At 30.9% G+C, this 19,650-nt stretch overlaps 1 protein-coding gene across 9 annotated transcripts in view; it reads right to left on the minus strand.

Annotated features, from left to right (window-relative positions):
- Positions 1-19,650, minus strand: part of LOC127699443 (uncharacterized) — a 114,839-nt gene that overhangs the window by 44,628 nt on the left and 50,561 nt on the right. Inside the window, exon 1 of one of the 9 annotated variants that reach the window (XM_052203049.1) lies at positions 10,223-11,328. The exons of 7 other annotated variants lie outside the window; for them this stretch is intronic. In XM_052203049.1, the coding sequence (XP_052059009.1) occupies positions 10,223-10,365 (143 nt within the window). In that variant the 5' untranslated portion in view covers positions 10,366-11,328. Of the gene's footprint in view, positions 1-3,449; positions 3,714-10,222; positions 11,329-19,650 lie in introns of those variants that run through there. One more of the 9 variants, XM_052203046.1, reaches the window with a different exon arrangement.

A 19,650-nucleotide genomic window follows, 5' to 3' on the forward strand; every position in this document is an offset into this window, starting at 1 on the left:
AGACAAATATGTATCAGGTGTATGCACAGATGGTCATAATGGAGGTAAACCAATACATCCCCCTTGGGGTAATAAAAAACTATGCTTGAAAAAGACAATGTGGAGCAATTAAAAAAATCAACTTTTTAACAAATTGATGATTACAATGAACAAATAATTAAATCATGTATCAGCATAAGATAAAGCAGTTCTACTCTACCTGTTAAAATTCTTATAAACCTCTATAATTTTTATGGCTCTTTTCCTATCAATCCTTGAAGTCAGTTTCTTTAGTTTAATAGTTACTCTCTGTTTGGATTTCACTGTTGTAGTGTTGAAACAGTATTTTTGTTTAACATCGAGAAAATATCTATCATCCATTTTTAAAATGTACCTCTAAAATTTTGCGTACAAGTATATTGAATCCTTCGTATTAATCGCATTACAAAATGGAATGGAAAGCTGAACTTCAGTATCAAATAAATACCAAATTTTTAATAAATTAAGTATTGTAATTTCCATATTTGTAAATCAAGCATTAATTATGCTTAAATAAGAAAATTATGAAAATTATGAAGAAATTTGACAATTAAATTAGTGTTGGTTAATTTAAAATTTAATAAATATTCATTAACAGTATACAAATTGGTAGTTGACTTTTGTTTGAAATTTGTAACAATTAAAATACAAATAATATTTCATTAAAAAGAAAGTAATTTTACTATTCAGAATATAAATATTAAGATATTAAGTAATTTCAGTAACATAATGGAAATCATGAGGCCAAATTAAAGGAAATATTGGTTGACAGTGTAGTATGATAGAAGGAAAATGGGAGGAAAGTTCAAGAAAAAAAAAAGAAAACACCATGGCCAAAAAAAACAAATAAAGACAAACAACTGTCAACTAAACAATATGTGATACATAAATTTACCAAAGATTGAGCCCCACAAAAAAAAATTGGGTAAACTCAAGTGCTCAATATTTATGGCTATTCAGAACATTACTGCAAAATGAACACCTTACAAATATTCTGATTCTATAGAGCAATTATAATTAACCTATTATCTGCTACTGGGTATTAAGTTTCAAGTTGATGTGACCCCTACTTCATGGTAAACTACCTTGATCAGAACTTTAGCCTGATATAGGACAGAAGGATGAATGGATTGAATAACTGACCGAATATCAGATGGATACACAGACCAGAAAACATAATTCCTCTCTTCTATTATATATGGCCTGAGAACACAGTTATTTCGTAGTGCATTTCTTTTAGACAATAAATTCAAATTAAAAAAATCGCACCTGCTCTATCTCAAAAAGATTTTTACAGTGTAGTGTACTACTATTGATACAAATAATATCAAAATTATAGAAACTTCTACCAGCTCTAACTCAAATTAAAGAACCTTAGAGAGCGCGCTCACATACCCCACGTCCCCACATTGTCACTGGAGAAATAAAATAACTGTAAGAATAAAAAATTGTTTAAGAAAAAAAAATTTAATCATAATTTCCTGTCGATATGCACATCTACATAGTATGTCCTTATTATCTACAAAGTTTTATGAAATTCTGTTGTGTGGTTTCAGAGGAGTTGCCATAACAAACTGTTGCAGAGGTATATTGAAGCAAATAAATTCAAAGGGGCGTAACTCCTAGAAAAAAAATTGAATCGTAATTTCCTGTCAATATGCACATCTACTTAGTATGTCCTTATTATCTACAAAGTTTCATGAAATTTTGTTGTGTGGTTTCAGAGGAGTTGAGATGACAAACTGTTGCAGAGGTATATTGAAGCAAATAAGTTCAAAGGGGCGTAACTCCTAGAAAAAAATTGAATCGTAATTTCCTGTCGATATGCACATCTACGTAGTATGTACTTATTATCTGAAAAGGTTTCATGAAATTCTGTTGTGTGGTTTGAGAGGAGTTGCGATGACAAAAGGTTGCAGTAGTATATTAGGCAAATAAGTTCAAAGGGGCGTTACTCCTGGAAAAAAAATTGAATCATAATTTCCTGTCGATATGCACATCTACGTAGTATGTCCTTATTATCTACAAAGTTTCATGAAATTTTGTTGTGTGGTTTCAGAGGAGTTGAGATGACAAACTGTTGCAGTAGTACATTAAAGTAAATAAGTTCAAAGGGGCGTAACTCCTAGAAAAAATATTGAATCGTAATTTCCTGTCAATATGCACAACTACATAGTATGTCCTTATTATCTAAAAAGGTTTCATGAAATTCTGTTGTGTGGTTTGAGAGGAGTTGCGATGACAAGAAACAGGACTGACGGACTGATGGACAGACGAACGGACGGGTCAAAAACATTATACCCTCCGCAATTTGTTGCGTGGGGTATAAATATTGACAATTCTGTGTTAAGGGGGGCTAAAATTCAGTTTGACAGCTTCAGACATTCTAATTTTTGACCTTCTTTAACTCGACCAAATCACTACTTAACATAAAGATTCAGCACCCAAATTTTTTTAACATGTAATTTCATCCCCTGACTTAATATTTCATGCATAAAATATCAAGAAATAAATTGGAAAAGTGTATCAAAAAAAAATGCAAGTTATACACTGTTCACACTAGGGACTATATTTGTAGACAACGGAAACCTAAGGACGATAACTGTGTCCTTGGACCATATGAGCCTTAAAAAAAACAGAGTCATCCACAAACCATGAAAACAGACTTTTATAATGGTCATTTTTATTTATTAAGTATTTATAGTACAACTGCTATACTCACTCCATGATATTGCATTGTCAGATGAAGTACTACAAAGCAACCAACTTTTCCAACCCACATAAAATCAATATCAAATCAGAAATGACTATTTGAAAGAAATGCTATACAGAAATGTATTGAATTTTGTAAAGTTAGACATTAAATATTCATAACTAGAAGTTAAATATTGTGACAGAATCACAAATTAAAATTCCACTTGGTAAGCCTTGTGTTTTATTTTATTTCCCTGTTGTAATATAAAAAGCTTATTTTGTAGCCTGATGCAAACATTAATTCAATGCACTAAAAGTTTTAACTTTTAAAAGCATGAATTTTGTACATAAAATTATGTATAAAACAGACTAACCTAAATATTTAATGACAGAAGATGTTTTGAAGGGTTATGGTCCATTATATCATATAAAACAGAAATTTAATGTTAACTAGTATATGTAGTACATTGATGTATTGCAAGTATTATAGGCTAACAAAATGATATCCCCTTTTTTTTATTCAACAAACTTAGACATGCAATCTATTAATGAAAGAATTTGTCATTTGTAAATTTTACCCTTTGACAAAATTAGTTGCCCAGTTATATAAACAATTAATTTTATAAAGGTTTATTGTTAGTCTAGAAATAATGTATGAAGAGATATAAGTTCCCAGTTAGCACTAAATGATTGAACTTCCAACTTAAGTAGCACAGAATCTATGTACACTGACTTACCAGTTAGCACTGAATGCTTTTCTATGTTGGTAGTGAACTCTTGGCTTTGCATTTAGATGAGCACTTAACAATCGGCAATGCTTTAGAAGTTCAGACTGACGATTGCTACCAACACAAACCAGGGATTCTTCATCACACCTAAGTACGCGAGTAACTTCGTAATTAGAAGAATCATACATTACTTCATTCAATGGCCATTCCAGTAAATTCCCAACATGCAACTTTTCAATGTATGAGCTTAATTCCCCTGACAAAAGTGCAGTTGATGTGTATTCATCAATAGCTTTGATTTAAAATAAATTTCAGGATAAACAGTTTTGTAGTAAATACTGCTTTATCTTTGCACAATAAAACAAATAATTCAGTTGATAATCTTTCATTACGTTTTGTATTGTAATACTAGAAAGGCCAATTTAAATATGACACAAATTGTCTTATATTTCAGGTGGGAAAGGTCCCAAAACTATAAAAACTATATCTTTGGGCATTCAAATATAGAAATATGGTTCATAGAGCATATTCATTACTTTAAATTCTCAAATGATTAACAAATAAGCATTTCAATTAACATGCCAGTTTTTATTAATAGTCCTTTTGACAAAGTAAAATCAATTAATTTAAATTAGCTAGATTATGCATATCAAATAAATACATAATTCGGATATCTGATTTTAGACATGTAAATAGGCAGTGTTTTGACACTTTTTGTAGTAAGTCACCGTCAAATTATATTTTGTCGGGTGAACAAAGTTTTTTTTCTTAGGAAAAACTTTTTTCAACTCTAAACACAAGAAAACTATTTTGAATAAAATAAAGAAAGATATTTTTTCATCAATGTTGTTTTTATTCAATTTTTTACTTATTTTTAATCGCAAACTGTAAACAGTAACAAACTAGCTGTACTACACTTGAATAAAGGATTTCAAGATTTTATCACCAAAAACAAAGCAAAGAGCACTTTATACATTCAATCTACCAATATACAATATTACTGTGCATGTGAATAGTGATATTTGTAAATGGATTTAAAAAAAAACATTCTTTTAAATGTTTTGGTGTTTCTGCAATCCAGAAACTAATTATTGCTTAACTCCTTACACAGGAGGTTAAACAGCTTTCCTTTATATGTATGACCTTCACAATATCCACCAGATTTTTTACTGGTCATTAGCAATACTTAAAGCATTGCCACTCATGTGTCAAAAGGGCTGATCACCCTTTCCGAGCATGGAAGTACATTTCCAGTTTTTGTTGGGGTTTCTATTGCTTAATTTTTAGTTTTCTGCGTTTTGTTTTTGTTGACTGTTATTTTTATATTTTCCTTCGACCATGGTGATGTATGTCGATCTTGACTTATGATTTTGATTGATTCTCAATATATCTTCTTCTTATTTTTAAAAAGTTAAGTTATATGCTAAAATGTAAATGTCCAAAACATCATTTAGATGATTTGTATGTGTACATTCTCTCAGAATTCAGGAAGTGCTTGAACATATCTTAGCTCAACGAGTCAAGCCACTACATTAGGGTAAAAAGTTTTAAAAAAACATTGAAGACCACAATAAATATTTGTTGAGAACTCATAGAAACTGCAAACATAAACTTTTTATTACCAAATATTATTTTATTCACTAACTATGACTGTACATACATGACCTTAGGTCTAATTCATTTTTAAATAAACATTTACAATAAAATCTACTTCAAGATGAAATAATTATACCTTTCTTTCACCTCTTTGCTAATTAAAATAAACTTTATTTCCCATTAAATACAAAATTAAACTGGGGATTGTCATAAAATTTTAAATTACTAATTTCATTCACTTGATCTCAAAAATAAGTTCTATTAACTATATAAGCATTTTTTTTTATATATATATATACAGAGACATATATACTAAATATATATATGTCTCTGATATATATGAAGAAACTCTAGTCATTTTCACAGCTTTTCCATAAATTGTATTTCTGAAACTTATAATGGTCATCATTTTATCAATACAATGTATTCAGATGCAATACTCTTTTCTAGTTACAATTTCTTAAAAGTAGATATAACCCATTTATGTATGTTTTCTATTTTACATGAAATTTCACAACTAATGACTTTTCAATAGATCTGATCTGAATTGTATCTATCTTATTTCTAAATTTTACGATTTTATCCATTATAACAGCGCAAGCATACCAAATCAGTTACTTAACTAAGTTACAAATACTTCTACATAGAATTTCTATTTTAAAATGTTGCATTATAAGCTTTCAAATAACTAAATCAATTTCAATTTTAAAAGACATCAGTTTTTCAAATCTCTAATTAAATTTCTCTTTTATAATAAAGCTAGCAACATTTTACCAACACTGAAATGCTTTGATAAACTGTTACAAAGCAAAGAGCTAGTTACAATATCAATACCCTGAAACATGACAACCAATATATTACATGTATTGGAGTCCATCTTTCATTAAAGAATAACATTTCAATAGAAATTAATGCAATTCTTTAGATCTAAAAAATCTCTTTTATTGACAGCATACTTTGTGTATAAAGATATAATCCATAGAGAATTAAAACTGGGATCAGTCTAGTTAATAGAAATGTCTCTATTAACTTTTATACAATAAAATACAAACTTAAATAAATAAATGCTCCCTTTCAACTAATCCAGCAAACAGTAAAAAACAAATTCAAGTGAAATCTGACAGAGTCAACCAAACAATCTTGATAGTATAACGAGTTCCCAAGACAATACTCAAGTGAACATAGATAGGTGTAAAAAAACAGCTCTTTCTAAACAATCCCGATAGTATGACGAGTTCTCAAGACAATACTCAAGTGAACATAGATAGGTGTAAAAAACAGCTCTTTCTAAACATTACCTTAAATCTAAGATGATTTTGAACTGTATTTCTGGTAATTTATTATACATAAGAATTTTTCAAGCTTTTTATTTATCTGCATATTTTATTACGGTATCATGAAAAAAATTATTGTCAAGTTTTAATCATCTACACACCAAGATATCAAGGGGTATTAAAAACTGTCAAGATAACAAGGATTTAATTCAGGCAATTACCTTCCAATCAATATGATTACCATATAGTTGTCCAACATAACAGGTTCCAATAAAAACACAGTTGAGTGAGAGTTGCAATCACAAGTCCCATGTAAAAGAAAACTCCATAAACAGTTGAAAATATATCCAAATCATAAACTCAAGACAATACATTGTGGCCATGTATGCTGATGCAACTGTATACCAAATGCATATGATGTTTCATGAGTATACTTATGTTGTAATGGACCCAATCAGAAAACTTAACAGGTGTTGATGAAGCTGTTGCCAGAAAAGTAAGGCTAATATATGCCTGGCTTTGTGACTGCAGAGACCAAAATTTTAATTTACTTCTGTTTTTTCACATACCTGGTACCATTGCTGTAGATTTCAATGCTTCATTTGATCACTGGAGTATAATCACTCATAACCTCTTAAAATTGAATATGATTGAATAAATTAATTGATAAATTGATAAATTGAGTTAAAGCATCACTCATCCTACATGTCTCAGTCACAAGAGGAGCAGGAACAGTCTCAGCCCTCTAGTCCACAACCAGTTATTTGGGGTTTGTTTACTGAATCTTTTATGACCTTTTATGTTTTCTGTTCATCTTAATAGATGGTGGTTTTAACTGGCGGTTAACTGTCCCATTGGTATGTTCTATCTTTTCTGATAGAACTAATATTATTACTGTCCAGTAGATATGATTATGTACTTATAAAGTTTTATATGAAAGGTCCATAATACTTTTAACCAAAATTTCAAAAAGGTAAAAAATTACAATGTGTGTCAAATTTGAGAGGTAGCTGTCAAGTAACAAGAGATAAGTTATAATGTGGATTCATTTATTCTCATGGGTACAAAATTTGTGGATTGAGGAAAACCATATTTTTGTGGTTTTGACAAAGCCTGCATATAAGTCTTTACTTCATTGAGCATTCAATATCCTGGTTCACCTGTACCCATGAAATCCACAAAAAATGGTATCCCACAAATAAGAATGAATCCACCTATATACCAGTAAACAAAGTGAATAATAACCAAAATCCCATCCCAGCAGGAGTGCAAATGAAAATTGGCAAATTACTTTATACAATAATTGTCCATGATTTTGCAGCCCTAACTGTCTACCACTTCATGTTTTAATGACATGCTGGCATTTGGAATTAAAGGTAAATATTAATAAATTTATCTCATTTCAGATCTGACAGTTACAAATACTGGTTATTGATGAACATCATTAAATAAAGATAATTGCATGTACAAACTAAATTGTCACAACTTAAGTCAGCAAACTCTTGAAAAGCAATATAATTCACAATTCTATTAATGAAAACCTCTACAATCATTTTGGTCAGGACTAGATGAATGCTGTATCCAAAAAGAACTATGTGAAGAAATACCATTCAGATCTTAACATGAAATTTTGAGACATCTGTCACTCCGGAGGGCTTGAGTAAGCATTGTACAATGTAAACTGTTGGTTAGGATGATCTCTGAATGAACTGTAAATTGCAATATAATTAAAATGTGGTGTTAAAAGATGATTGTTGTCCAATTACTGGTGTAACAACAGTTGCATTAAGGCTAAAAAGAGGTAAAAATGAATAGAAGTACAGATGTACTTGGTATTGGTAAAATATAGAGTGACTCAGTTTACTGAAATAAAGCGATTGCAATGCAATGTAAATTGTTTACATATTAAGTCTTTTACTGTGAATAAATAATTTCAAATAAACATGACTAATTTATATATGGTGCTTTTGAGTATTGCAACATGTGAAACACATAAAAAGTTGATAATGCACAACATAATAGTATTGCTGTATTATCATGATTCTGAGTGAGATAGGGACCTCAATCAGTCACTCAAGCAAAAAATATAGGTTACAATGACTCAAAGGTTACTGAACTGTATTGTAGTACAGGTAAAATATCTCTTAAGTACTATAATCATTTCAGAGAAAATTTATTAAACCCACTGTGGTTTAAAATGAAAGAAATTGCTTAAAAAAGTTGATACAATAAATTCCCATTTATCTGAGAAATGAAAATGTGCCAAGAAACATAACACAAATTGCATGAAATAGAGACAATAAGTGACAAAAATGTTTTGAACAATGTTGCCTTATATGAGAATACTGCAAAGATGAAACATTGTTGAGATATGAGAATAAGGTTTCTTAAAAATTGAATATAGACAAAATAATCAACAAACTTATATAGGATGTAATATGGGCAAGGACAAATCTATATATACCCAAGCCATATTTGAAGTGTGGAATTGAAGTACATGTACTATGGTAATTAAAAAAAAATTTAACTATAACATTACTTTTTTGATAACAAATACAATATAATTTAATTTAATGAAAAAAGTGGTTCCCATCTTAAACCGCCTCAATGAACCAGTAATGAAACAGTGCTTGACTGCTATTGATTATATAAAGATTAAGAAATGAATACCCCTATAAAAATATTTATCAACATAAACTACATTGATTCATTTACTACATCCTTAAAAGAAAATATGAATTAAATTTCAAAATGGCATATGCCTAAAGTCTGGCTTATAGATTTCCTCCATCCATTGATTCCAATGCAATTGTACTGGTGACACACAACATATGACTGTTTCAAATTCACTGATCAAAGCTTTTAGACCACAGTATATTTTGAATATCCGTGTAAAATATCTGTAGTGATCAGTAGATATCAAATACTACAATCTGTACTCACAGATCAGATATCAAATTTAGAAGTATCACCTTTTCAATTATAAACTATGGCAGGTGCTCATGGGAGTTTGATTTCAGCCGATCAACCAATAAGATAAACAAATGTATACAATAACATAGTCCTTAATTCAATACAAGTATGTGAGGTAGAGAGCATTATTCTGATGAATATAAAATCTCTGTAGACTTCTGTCATAACAATACATTTTCCAGACTATAAATGATGATATAGGAATAAAAGTATAACCTTTAGACAAGAACACTTCTTAGATAAGTATCTGTGTTTCCAAGTTCTATACAAAAAGTGAGTTACTGCACATAGTCTACAAAGTCAGAATAAATTCATTAATCATCTCCAGCAAGAGACATAATATCAAATGTATGACAAAGATGGTACATGTATAAAAACCTACGGTATATAACTATAAATTACCTAGTTGGAATACAGAAGCACTAAAAAACTTTTGTGTAGTTTGTTATATATAAAAATTCTATATGAAAATTAAGCCAAAGAATTAATGATAAAAGCAGCAACGAAAGAATACAGCATAGAATGTGTGTAATATCCATAGTAAACATCAACATCTCTATAAACATATTCATTGTTTTTTGTTAAATCCTCATGACTCAAGAAACCAGTTTCATGCAAAGAATCTGTTAAATAGGAAGCTGAAGAAAAACTCATCTCTAAAGTTCTGTCTGCTTAGGCATCTGTATCCAACAAAATCCACTACTTAATGTCCTCATGGAAACAGATTTTCCCGTCTTAAAAAATTTCAAGGAATATAACAGTGGTTTACAGCAAAAGAGTTAAAATGTGATAATGGAAGAAACAAAAGACATCAACTTCTAAAGAAACATACTAATTGATTTGTTGTAAATTAATCTTCTTACCTTAAAATGAGCAGTGACAGTCATCAAGTAAAATCTGACCGATAGAAGTTTATGATTAAATGTAAAGAGTACTTACGATGAAGGCTGTTTAAGTGAAGAAGATTGGAGTGGTGGAACCCAGTAATCAGCATATAATCCTAACCGAGCAGTCTCTCTAAACCGGGAACGTATTTCCACCATTTTACGCCGAAATTTGGCAACATAATCGGGAAAGGACATATTCACTTTCCATGCATGGCCTCGTTTTATTTCCACCTTGATCACCCAATTTGTGTTGGTAAAGGGATCGGGAAGCTTGAAGTGAGACTGAACCAAGTAAAATATCAAGGCAAATTAATAGTCACAATCATTCAATAAATTACTCAACTGCCTCATTTGCATTTAACAGTATTAAATAACACCAAATGACAAAAATGTTACAAGTTTTCAAACTCCATCAATTCTGTTAACTTTTCTCTTGCAGCATCCTAATTTTCATAAAAATGAAATTAGGAATGTTTGATGTCACCGCACACAAAGATTTGGTTGATATGTAGTGGAATGATTTTCACCTTTATCCAGCAAAAAACACATTAAATGCATTAAGCTTATATTCCCTGTATGGTAATAGATGTTTCAGTTTTTTCCAATCAGATACTTTTCAACTTGTAAAAGAAGTCGTCATAGTCGTGGAAAATATAGTCGTCATAGTGTAATTATGACATTTATAGATGGTTTTCTCTAATGAATTTGTATTCCAATATCCTTTAGAAGGAAAAGCAATTGTTAAAAAAAATTATTTGCAGCAAAACTCTCGTTAATCAATATATCATAACTAACTGCAGATAGAATATCTAGTTTCAAATCCCAGTTGGTGCAATTCTAATGAGGTACATATTATCTAACTGCATCCATCAAACAAGTAACTATATCACATATATCTTTAACTCTGGATTTACTTTTTACTTTGTTACACAAGCTAAACATGAAGAATGGTTCAAAATTGTCACATTGTTTGGTACATTTAACTCTTATGTCAATTTTAGGACCATTAGCTAATTACTTATAATAACAGACATTCCCTGAATACACATTCACCGTAAGTCAAAGAAAGTCCATTGTAAATATCTGTAAGTAACGATTGCCCTGTCTATTGTAAACTGTGAACTCCATTGGATGTCATTTTAATAACCTCCTAATTTACTATCAGCCGTCTTTTTAGCGATTTAAATCATGTAAATAAGGAAACTATGTAGATGTTTCGTGTCGATATGCCGGATTGCTTTCCCGATCTTTTATTTGTTGATCCTTTACCTATGATTTTGTCCGATTGTCCTATATTTTATGTCATTGTTTAAATGACAATGATATTCGATTACGTAAAATAAACTTCATAGCGAAGATAACACTGTCTGATTGACACATGAAAATTAAATACAAAGAGTGAGAAAGTCTTTTGTATGCACCATTACAAAATAGTGATTTGCCATACCAAGAACATGTACTTATTCAATATATTAAGCGAACAAATTCTGCATGACAAAAATGATTGTCATTTATTGGAAATTTAAATTAAGTTGAAATAAAATTCCATTTAATTTCTTGTCTCAAGAAATCATTTCAAACACAAAAAAAAGATCTCAAGTCAAAGAAAAGATTCTGATTTAAATCTTTAATATCAGATAACAATGGTAATTTGTCCTTGATTGGAAAATCTTGTAAATTCATAAACACTTGATACAATTCATTATAGACTTTTGATAGCCATACATGCCATAACTGAACACAAAACTGCAAATTGAATGGTAATATAATGATATCATCTATAATAAAAATATGTCTTTTTATCCATCAACTGTCATTACATGAGCTCCTTTATTAAATTTTTCCAATCATTTTCATATTTTTCATACAAGAAGATAGCTTTAAGATAACCTCATGGCAAGTGAAATTTCACACAACGTGAATCTAATTCCATTTCAATAATCCTCTCAAGTTCTTTTTATTATTAGGAACCTAGCATCACAGACCATAAGAAGTCAATTGGTCTTTTAATCACTATCAATTGATATAAACACTACATTAGCTTAGATTTCTTTAAAGGGATAAACAAGAATCAAAATTTAAATAAAATTTTATGTCTTTTAATTTAACTTAAATTGATTTAAATGAATTTGTTTAGATATGAGATTTATAATTTATACAACAACTGTCCAAGATTTGACCAAACTTCAATCTGTGTCCATGGTTTAGTCTAAATTGTATTACTTTGAAAGTTTATATATACATTGATAAATTCTGAAACTACCTGAGAATTTTTAATTTCATGCCTAATTTAATAAAATATGCTTATATTTAAAAATATCAATTTTCACTATATAAACCCACTTTTGTTTCAATATTTACTCTTCATACTTATAATTCTCATATTTGATTTAGGCTCAGATCATTTCAGATTGACAATGTATATCTATTACATAACTATATAACATAGAATTTGTTGTAAATAGGGGGCTTATATTTGTCAATTAATTCAAATATAAAAGACCACACATGGAAGAAAGTGTTGCTCTTACAGATTGTTCCAACTTAAATAAGTTTTTTAAATCATTTTTCAAACTTAAAGCATATTCCTTTTTAATTTACTGTTCAAGAAATATAACCCAAAAAAACCTACTTTTTTTATTAAATTTACAGAAAAAATATTTTGTAATATACTTTATTTTATTTATAATAGGCTCTACTTTACAAAATATTACCATGACCACAAGTCAAAAGTAAACTATGATGTTGCCATGTCAGAGTTAACCATAACAACCTTTAATGATATATTTGAGAACTGAATGATTAGTGTGATGTCATCATAAGTTATCATTACTGGTTGTTGAATAGTTTAATATTGTGTTGTTTATGTGTTGTTTCAATTGATTTTTATGACTAACAGATTAATGGCTACCACAATGTCACCAATATTACCATGCCTGACATGGTACATGTAATTGTGTTCATTACCACGACTATAATAGAAATGGTGATAGTGATGTCATCATAAGTTACAATGACTTATAGAAATGGTGATAGTGATGTCATCATAAGTAACCATGACTTACAGAAATGGATAGCATCATAAGTTATCATAACTAACAGAAATAGGGATAGTGATGTCATCATAAGTTACCATGACTTTTAGAAATGGTGATAGTATTGTCATCATAAGTTACCATGACTTATAGAAATGTTTATAGTGATGTCATCATAAGTTACCATGACTTACAGGAATGGATATCATCATAAGTTACAATAACTAACAGAAATGGGGATAGTGATGTCATCATAAGATACCATGACTTACAGAAATGGTGATATAGTGATGTCATCATAAGTTACCATGACTAACAGAAATGGGGGTAGAGATGTCATTATAAGTTACCATGACTAACAGAAATGGATATCACCATAAGTAACCATAACTAACAGAAATGGGGACTCATACCACATCTTCTTATACCTAAATAGAGATGTCATTATAAGTTACCATGACTTACAGAAATAGTGATAGTGATGTCATCATAAGTTACCATGACTTATAGAAATGGTGATAGTGATTTCATCATAAGTTACCATGACTTATAGAAATGGTGATATAGTGATGTCAAAAGTTACAATGACTTACATAAAAGGGGGTAGTGATGTCATCATAATTAACCATGACTTACAAAAATGGTGATAGTGATGTCATCATAAGTTACCATGACTAACAGAAATGCGGGTAGTGATTTCATCATAAGTTACCATGACTTATAGAAATGGTGATATAGTGATGTCATAAGTTACCATGACTTACATAAAAGGGGGTAGTGATGTCATCATAATTATCCATGACTTACAAAAATGGTGATAGTGATGTCATCATAAGTTACCATGACTAACAGAAATGGGGGTAGTGATGTCATCATAAGTTACCATGACTAACAGAAATGGATATCACCATAAGTTACCATAACTACCAGAAATGGAGATTCATACCACATCTTCTTATATCTATATTGAGATGTCATTATAAGTTACCATAACTAACAGAAATGGGGGTAGTGATGCCATCATAAGTTACCATGACTTACAGAAATGGTGATATAGTGATGTCATCATAAGTTACCATGACTAACAGAAATGGGGATAGTGATGTCATCATAAGATACCATGACTTACAGAAATGGTGATATAGTGATGTCATCATAAGTTACCATGACTAACAGAAATGGGGATAGTGATGTCATCATAAGATACCATGACTAACAGAAATGGTGATAAAGTGATGTCATCATAAGTTACCATGACTAACAGAAATGGGGATAGTGATGTCATCATAAGATACCATGACTTACAGAAATGGTGATATAGTTATGTCATCATAAGTTTCCATGACTAACAGAAATGGGGGTAGTGATGTCATCATAAGATACCATGACTTACAAAAATGGTGATATAGTGATGTCATCGTAAGTTACCATGACTAACAGAAATGGGGATAGTGATGTCATCATTAGATACCATGACTTACAGAAATGGTGATATAGTGATGTCATCATAAGTTACCATGACTAACAGAAATGGGGGTAGTGATGTCATCATAAGTTACCATGACTAACAGGAATGGATATCACCATAAGTTACCATAACTAACAGAAATTGGGACTCATACCACATCTTTTTATATCTATATAGAGATGTCATTATAAATTACCATAACTAACAGAAATGGGGGTAGTGATGTCATCATAAGTTACCATGACTAACAGAAATGGTGATAGTGATGTCATCATAAGTTACCATGACTTATAGAAATGGTGATATAGTGATGTCATAAGTTACCATTACTTACATTTAAGGGGGTAGTGATGTCATCATAATTTACCATGACTTAGATAATAGAAATGGTGATAGTGATGTCATCATAAGTTACCATGACTTACAGAAATGGTGATATAGTAATGTCATCATAAGTTACCATGACTAACAGAAATGGTGATATAGTGATGTCATCATAAGTGTCCATGACTAACAGAAATGGTGATATAGCGATGTCATCATAAGTTACCATGACTTACAGGAATGGGGGTAGTGATGTCATCATAAGTTACCTTGACTAACAGGAATGCTGATATAGTGATGTCATCATAAGTAACCATGACTTACAGAAATGGATAGCATCATAAGTTATCATAACTAACAGAAATAGGGATAGTGATGTCATCATAAGTTACCATGACTTTTAGAAATGGTGATAGTATTGTCATCATAAGTTACCATGACTTAAAGAAATGTTTATAGTGATGTCATCATAAGTTACCATGACTTACAGGAATGGATATCATCATAAGTTACAATAACTAACAGAAATGGGGATAGTGATGTCATCATAAGATACCATGACTTACAGAAATGGTGATATAGTGATGTCATCATAAGTTACCATGACTAACAGAAATGGGGGTAGAGATGTCATTATAAGTTACCATGACTAACAGAAATGGATATCACCATAAGTAACCATAACTAACAGAAATGGGGACTCATACCACATCTTCTTATACCTAAATAGAGATGTCATTATAAGTTACCATGACTTACAGAAATAGTGATAGTGATGTCATCATAAGTTACCATGACTTATAGAAATGGTGATAGTGATTTCATCATAAGTTACCATGACTTATAGAAATGGTGATATAGTGATGTCAAAAGTTACAATGACTTACATAAAAGGGGGTAGTGATGTCATCATAATTAACCATGACTTACAAAAATGGTGATAGTGATGTCATCATAAGTTACCATGACTAACAGAAATGCGGGTAGTGATTTCATCATAAGTTACCATGACTTATAGAAATGGTGATATAGTGATGTCATAAGTTACCATGACTTACATAAAAGGGGGTAGTGATGTCATCATAATTATCCATGACTTACAAAAATGGTGATAGTGATGTCATCATAAGTTACCATGACTAACAGAAATGGGGGTAGTGATGTCATCATAAGTTACCATGACTAACAGAAATGGATATCACCATAAGTTACCATAACTACCAGAAATGGAGATTCATACCACATCTTCTTATATCTATATTGAGATGTCATTATAAGTTACCATAACTAACAGAAATGGGGGTAGTGATGCCATCATAAGTTACCATGACTTACAGAAATGGTGATATAGTGATGTCATCATAAGTTACCATGACTAACAGAAATGGGGATAGTGATGTCATCATAAGATACCATGACTTACAGAAATGGTGATATAGTGATGTCATCATAAGTTACCATGACTAACAGAAATGGGGATAGTGATGTCATCATAAGATACCATGACTAACAGAAATGGTGATAAAGTGATGTCATCATAAGTTACCATGACTAACAGAAATGGGGATAGTGATGTCATCATAAGATACCATGACTTACAGAAATGGTGATATAGTTATGTCATCATAAGTTTCCATGACTAACAGAAATGGGGGTAGTGATGTCATCATAAGATACCATGACTTACAAAAATGGTGATATAGTGATGTCATCGTAAGTTACCATGACTAACAGAAATGGGGATAGTGATGTCATCATTAGATACCATGACTTACAGAAATGGTGATATAGTGATGTCATCATAAGTTACCATGACTAACAGAAATGGGGGTAGTGATGTCATCATAAGTTACCATGACTAACAGGAATGGATATCACCATAAGTTACCATAACTAACAGAAATTGGGACTCATACCACATCTTTTTATATCTATATAGAGATGTCATTATAAATTACCATAACTAACAGAAATGGGGGTAGTGATGTCATCATAAGTTACCATGACTAACAGAAATGGTGATAGTGATGTCATCATAAGTTACCATGACTTATAGAAATGGTGATATAGTGATGTCATAAGTTACCATTACTTACATTTAAGGGGGTAGTGATGTCATCATAATTTACCATGACTTAGATAATAGAAATGGTGATAGTGATGTCATCATAAGTTACCATGACTTACAGAAATGGTGATATAGTAATGTCATCATAAGTTACCATGACTAACAGAAATGGTGATATAGTGATGTCATCATAAGTGTCCATGACTAACAGAAATGGTGATATAGCGATGTCATCATAAGTTACCATGACTTACAGGAATGGGGGTAGTGATGTCATCATAAGTTACCTTGACTAACAGGAATGCTGATATAGTGATGTCATCATAAGTTACCATGACTAACAGAAATAGTGATAGTGATGTCATGAGTTACCATGACTTACAGGAATGGGGATAGTGATGTCATCAAAAGTTACCATGACTAACAGAAATGGTGATGGTGATATCATTATAAGCTACCTTGACCTATAAGAAATGGTGATAGTGATGTCATCATAAGTTACTATGACTTACAGAAATGGTGATATAGTGATGTCATCATAAGTTACAATGACTAACAGAAATGGTAATTGTGATGTCATCATAAGTTACAATGACTTATAGAAATGGTGATAGTGATGTCATCATAAGTTACCATGACTTATAGAAATGTTTATAGTGATGTCATCAGAAGTTACAATGACTTATAGAAATGGTGATAGTGATGTCATCATAAGTTACCATGACTTACAGAAATGAATAGCATCATAAGTTATCATAACTAACAGAAATAGGGATAGTGATGTCTTCATATGTTACCATGACTTATAGAAATGGTGATAGTATTGTCATCATAAGTTAACATGACTAACAGAAATGGGGGTAGTGATGTCATCATTAGTCACCATGACTAACAGGAATGAATATCAACATAAGTTACCATAACTAACAGAAATGGGGACTCATACCACATCTTCTTATATCTATATAGAGATGTCATTATAAGTTACCATGATTTACAGAAATGGTGATAGTGATGTCATCATAAGTTACCATGACTTATAGAAATGGTGATAGTGATGTCATCATAAGTTACCATGACTTATAGAAATGGTGATATAGTGATGTCAAAAGTTACAATGACTTACATAAAAGGGGGTAGTGATGTCATCATAATTAACCATGACTTACAAAAATGGTGATAATAGAAATGGTGATAGTGATGTCATCATAAGTTACCATGACTAACAGAAATGCGGGTAGTGATTTCATCATAAGTTACCATGACTTATAGAAATGGTGATATAGTGATGTCATAAGTTACCATGACTTACATAAAAGGGGGTAGTGATGTCATCATAATTAACCATGACTTACAAAAATGGTGATAGTGATGTCATCATAAGTTACCATGACTAACAGAAATGGGGGTAGTGATGTCATCATAAGTTACCATGACTAACAGAAATGGATATCACCATAAGTTACCATAACTACCAGAAATGGGGATTCATACCACATCTTCTTATATCTATATTGAGATGTCATTATAAGTTACCATGACTTATAGAAATGTTTATAGTGATGTCATCATAAGTTACCATGACTAACAGAAATGGTGATAGTGATGTCATCATAAGTTACCATGACTTATAGAAATGGTGATATAGTGATGTCATAAGTTACCATTACTTACATTAAAGGGGGTAGTGATGTCATCATAATTTACCATGACTTAGATAATAGAAATGGTGATAGTGATGTCATCATAAGTTACCATGACTTACAGAAATGGTGATATAGTAATGTCATCATAAGTTACCATGACTAACAGAAATGGTGATATAGTGATGTCATCATAAGTGTCCATGACTAACAGAAATGGTGATATAGCGATGTCATCATAAGTTACCATGACTTACAGGAATGGGGGTAGTGATGTCATCATAAGTTACCTTGACTAACAGGAATGCTGATATAGTGATGTCATCATAAGTTACCATGACTAACAGAAATGGTGATAGTGATGTCATGAGTTACCATGACTTACAGGAATGGGGATAGTGATGTCATCAAAAGTTACCATGACTAACAGAAATGGTGATGGTGATATCATTATAAGCTACCTTGACCTATAAGAAATGGTGATAGTGATGTCATCATAAGTTACTATGACTTACAGAAATGGTGATATAGTGATGTCATCATAAGTTACCATGACTAACAGAAATGGTAATTGTGATGTCATCATAAGTTACAATGACTTATAGAAATGGTGATAGTGATGTCATCATAAGTTACCATGACTTATAGAAATGTTTATAGTGATGTCATCATAAGTTACAATGACTTATAGAAATGGTGATAGTGATGTCATCATAAGTTACCATGACTTACAGAAATGAATAGCATCATAAGTTATCATAACTAACAGAAATAGGGATAGTGATGTCATCATATGTTACCATGACTTATAGAAATGGTGATAGTATTGTCATCATAAGTTACCATGACTAACAGAAATGGGGGTAGTGATGTCATCATTAGTTACCATGACTAACAGGAATGAATATCAACATAAGTTACCATAACTAACAGAAATGGGGA

The sequence above is a fragment of the Mytilus californianus genome, unplaced genomic scaffold, assembly GCF_021869535.1.
Source record: "Mytilus californianus isolate M0D057914Y unplaced genomic scaffold, xbMytCali1.0.p SCAF_1, whole genome shotgun sequence".
NCBI lineage: Eukaryota > Metazoa > Mollusca > Bivalvia > Mytilida > Mytilidae > Mytilus > Mytilus californianus.